General features: G+C 35.6%; 1 protein-coding gene across 1 annotated transcript; it reads right to left on the bottom strand.

The window, feature by feature from the left end:
* Window positions 1-274: 274 nt before the first annotated feature.
* LOC104219817 (BAG family molecular chaperone regulator 2) lies at window positions 275-3,179 on the bottom strand. The gene is made up of 4 exons (XM_009770558.2): window positions 1,911-3,179; window positions 1,545-1,801; window positions 1,062-1,208; window positions 275-979 (listed from the first exon to the last, which is right to left on the bottom strand). The coding sequence occupies exons 1-4, from the start codon at window positions 2,140-2,142 to the stop codon at window positions 590-592; spliced, it is 1,026 nt and encodes a 341-aa protein (XP_009768860.1). The 5' UTR covers window positions 2,143-3,179; the 3' UTR covers window positions 275-589.
* Window positions 3,180-3,707: the final 528 nt, after the last annotated feature.

Raw genomic sequence — 3,707 nt, 5'->3', positions numbered from 1 at the left:
GGCAAGCAAGGAATAAAGCTAAATCATTATTCCTCTAATAGCATTTTTTTTTCAAAATCTCAGTGACTAGTACATTCACATCGAGCTAATTTTACAATAACAATAACAACCAACCTAGTAGAGTCCGGTGATAGTAATGTGTACGCAAATCTTACCTCTACCTTTATAAGGTAGGAAGTTGTTTCCGATAAACCATCGGCTCAAGGAACAGTGAAACAATCGAGCTATCTTTAACATAGTAAAAAAAGATAGATATTTTGGGGAATTCTCAGTGTAACAAAATGCAATTTTTGTTCATTGAGTGGTTTTTGCTAACATTCAAGTATCAATATTTCTACATATGAATTACTATAACATGGCTATCAACAAGACAAACATTACAACCGGAAATTGGTGATAGCATGACTGAAGTGACTCCCAATTATTGACTCAAGTGGAAAGATATATGAAACAGGGGAATCTAACAGTAACTCTAGATACAGAAAGAATGGAGATAAGGTACCAAACCAACTGGTGGAAAGAAGAAATTTCACACCGCACAATCCCTCAAACTAATAAGCAAAGATACTTTTCTACTGACTTACTCAAATCAAAGCAAATCCCAATTGTGAGGTTGGGTAGAAGCAGCATGATTATTATTGGTTGGTGTGGCTGAATAATGATCCAGCAACGATGCTGGCGCAGGGTCAAATGTTTCCCATTGTGTAGTTATGACAACAGAACCCGAGGCAGAGTGCCTTGATGGCTGCTGCTGCTGCTGCTGTTTTGTTTGTGCAGGAGAATGCGCGAACGAATGCCTGACATTCTTGTTTTGAACTGGCGATGATGCTTGCTCATTGGAATACCTGCGTTGGTGATGATGATGCTGTTGAGATGGGGAGGTTTCCTGTTTTGGAATGTGATTCCCATTGCTTGTTGGCGCTGAATTTTTTATCTTCAATAAATCTAGTGTTTCAACATATTTTTGCACTCTTTTCACCTGTGCAAACAAAATAACATGCTTTAGTCCAATCCTAGAGCAATTGTACAATTCAAATGGCTGAGGTCGACTAAGTTAATACCTGCATTTTTCTCTGCAGTTTAACATCACCTTCAGCTGTAATACCATCCAATTTAAGCAGTTGATTCATCAATAGTTCTATCACATTAACCAAATCCTTTTCTGCAACTTTTGCACCTTTGGAAATTACAGTTTCGAATGCAGATACCTAAGCAATCCAAACATAATATAAGCTGACTAAACAAAAATGAACACATTAGCTATAGCATTCAAAGAGCTTAAACCAATAAAACAAGGACTTACCTTATATAAAATCACAATTTAAAGAATTTTTCATAACCTGTTATAACGAACAATGTAACTTATTTTCCAGGTTACTACTTATACTTGTTATGAAACGTTACATGCAGTTATTTTTTAGGTGACCTAATCGTTTTGATAGTTCTATAGAAATTCATTTACACTATTAGCATATAGAAGTTAAAATCATAACACGTTACTTAATTGCGAGACAACTAATAAGGGGAGAAGAGGGAATTGTTACCTGTCCAGCAAGCCTATCGACTTCAAAACTGATGTCTGATATAGTTTTAGCAGCCTTCTCCATCTTGGCATTCTTTCTCATCTCAAGGTACCGTTTCTCTTGGCTAATTGGGTCTTCAACTAGCACAATTTTGGACTTGTCCTTAATACCAGACATATCAAGGAACGCATTGTTGTCCCTTTCTTTGTCTTTGTACAATAACTTTTGATCTTGGTGGTGCAGCCCTGTTGGCCCCGTTAACATCTTCTTCAATTCCCCTATAATTCCATAACACAAATAATGTTTTTTGAAAAAAAAAATTATTACGGAGATGCTATAGTAACTATAATGATTTAAAAAAAAGACTTTTGACTTTTTTTTACTTACCGAAGGTTGCTTGAGCACTGATATTGATTTCGTGGTAAATGGAACCATACTTGACCCGAACCCGAATAGTGGGAGGAGGAGGACGGTTTTCAGAATCCGGGTTACGCTTCTGGACCAGCATTCCACCGGGTCGGACCTCCCACTCGTTCTCGGTGGCACGGTCTCTGCCGACGGCTGAAGCTCCGTTCATCATCGGAGGCACAGCGGTGGTTTTGGTCTTCATACGCATCATTTTTGGTAATGAAAGAAGAGGGAGGGGTGGTAAACGAAAATATTACTAAGAAAATAAATTGAGTAAATGCTGACGTTGAATTTCTGAGGAATCAGATCAAAGCATTGACTTCACAAAACTGAAGTGATTTTAAAGTACAGTAGCAGATATATAGATATCCATTTTAATCTTAAAAGTAGAGATAAACCCCAAAGCCGAAAGCCCAAAATCCAAAAGCCAGTTAGAAACAGTTGTAATATATCGTCTGTAACTTGAGCATTAACACGAGTCCAATAGCCAGCGCCACGCGTGAAGAGAGAGACAAGTTTAACTTAGGCAAAAATACACGCACTGCCGAACTTTCCAGCTATTAGTTGTGCATTTACTCTTTTAAGGAAAGAATCAGTACGAAAGATGAAGACTTGATAAAAAGAAAAGAACAAAAGAAAAAAGAGAATTCTAACCGGAGAATCAAGAAAAACCGATCGGCGGCCGGCGATAATGCCGGAGATAAATTGGACTAGTACGTGGAAGAAATTAGAAATTGAAAAGAAATCGTAGATCTCGTAAAAGACCCAGAAACGCAAAAGAATGAAATGGGGTAGCGCCAAATTTGCCAAAAATAGCGAAACTGACGGGGCAAATCCAAAATAAACCGATTTGTCCGATAGAAAATTTTGGACTAGAATGGATTTCAATGTTGAAATAGATCAGAAACTAGGATTATAATCAGACACAAGAAGAAACTAAATTTTTTCTCTTTTTCTGATTTGTTGGTTTATTGTGGAGAAGGCTGGAAGAAGATGGGAGACAGAGATGAAAAAATACGATATTACAAAAAAGTATAAATAAATGAATGGACAGCGAACAGAAGAAAAGAGCTAAGAACTCTGCTATACATTTAATTATAATTAAAAAAAGAATTGCATTTGCTTGCCTATTTAATTATTGGTAGGGCATCAGTATGTGTATATTTCTAGAGTAAGTCACGACGAACATTGGAATAAAGGAAGACAGGAGAAGCCGCCAAAGCCTTGTGCTCAAAGTCTAGGATTATTAGTAAAGAAAAAATGGAAACTACGTGGAGAGATTAATATAAGAGAAAATTACCATGTTAAGTATGAAATCAATCTAGATAAAGCTCATCTATAAGAACTAAAATCAGTAAATGCACAGCTTTTGCGACTTTGACTACAAATTTAGCAGAAACGTAGTTTGACTCAGCACGGAATTTAAGAAAAAAAAAATTAAAACTTGTGGTCTTAAAAATTTAAGAGATAATAGGTTTGTGGGGTCATGATATTTGTGTGACTATAAAAGCATCTCATTAAGAGTAAATGAGTAAAATGAAAAAGTTTAAAGTTGAATTATTTCTAAATTAAAAAATGTGTTATTTGTTTTGGAGCGGACTAAAAAAAAAATACCCATCTAAATCTAATATGAAACGGAGGGAGTACTATTTTTCAAAATTCTACTAGCATAATATAAATAGTTCAAACAAAATTTTTGATAAAGTTTATCTACTCATATATACATTATTATAACAAGAAAAAACAATAAGGAAATTGTCAAATACAATGGGGTGA

The sequence above is a fragment of the Nicotiana sylvestris genome, chromosome 3 (genome assembly GCF_000393655.2).
Source record: "Nicotiana sylvestris chromosome 3, ASM39365v2, whole genome shotgun sequence".
Taxonomy (NCBI): Eukaryota; Viridiplantae; Streptophyta; class Magnoliopsida; order Solanales; family Solanaceae; genus Nicotiana; species Nicotiana sylvestris.
This window is presented reverse-complemented; position numbering and strand designations above follow the sequence as displayed.

Excerpts from the sequence above, each read along its gene's own strand:
- LOC104219817 (XM_009770558.2), bottom strand. The coding sequence starts at position 2,142 with ATGATGCGTATGAAGACCAAAACCACCGCTGTGCCTCCGATGATGAAC. Across the intron at positions 1,209-1,544 it reads TCGATAGGCTTGCTGGACAG|GTATCTGCATTCGAAACTGT; the intron begins GTAACAATTCCC and ends TGGATTGCTTAG. Across the intron at positions 980-1,061 it reads AACTGCAGAGAAAAATGCAG|GTGAAAAGAGTGCAAAAATA; the intron begins GTATTAACTTAG and ends TTGTTTGCACAG.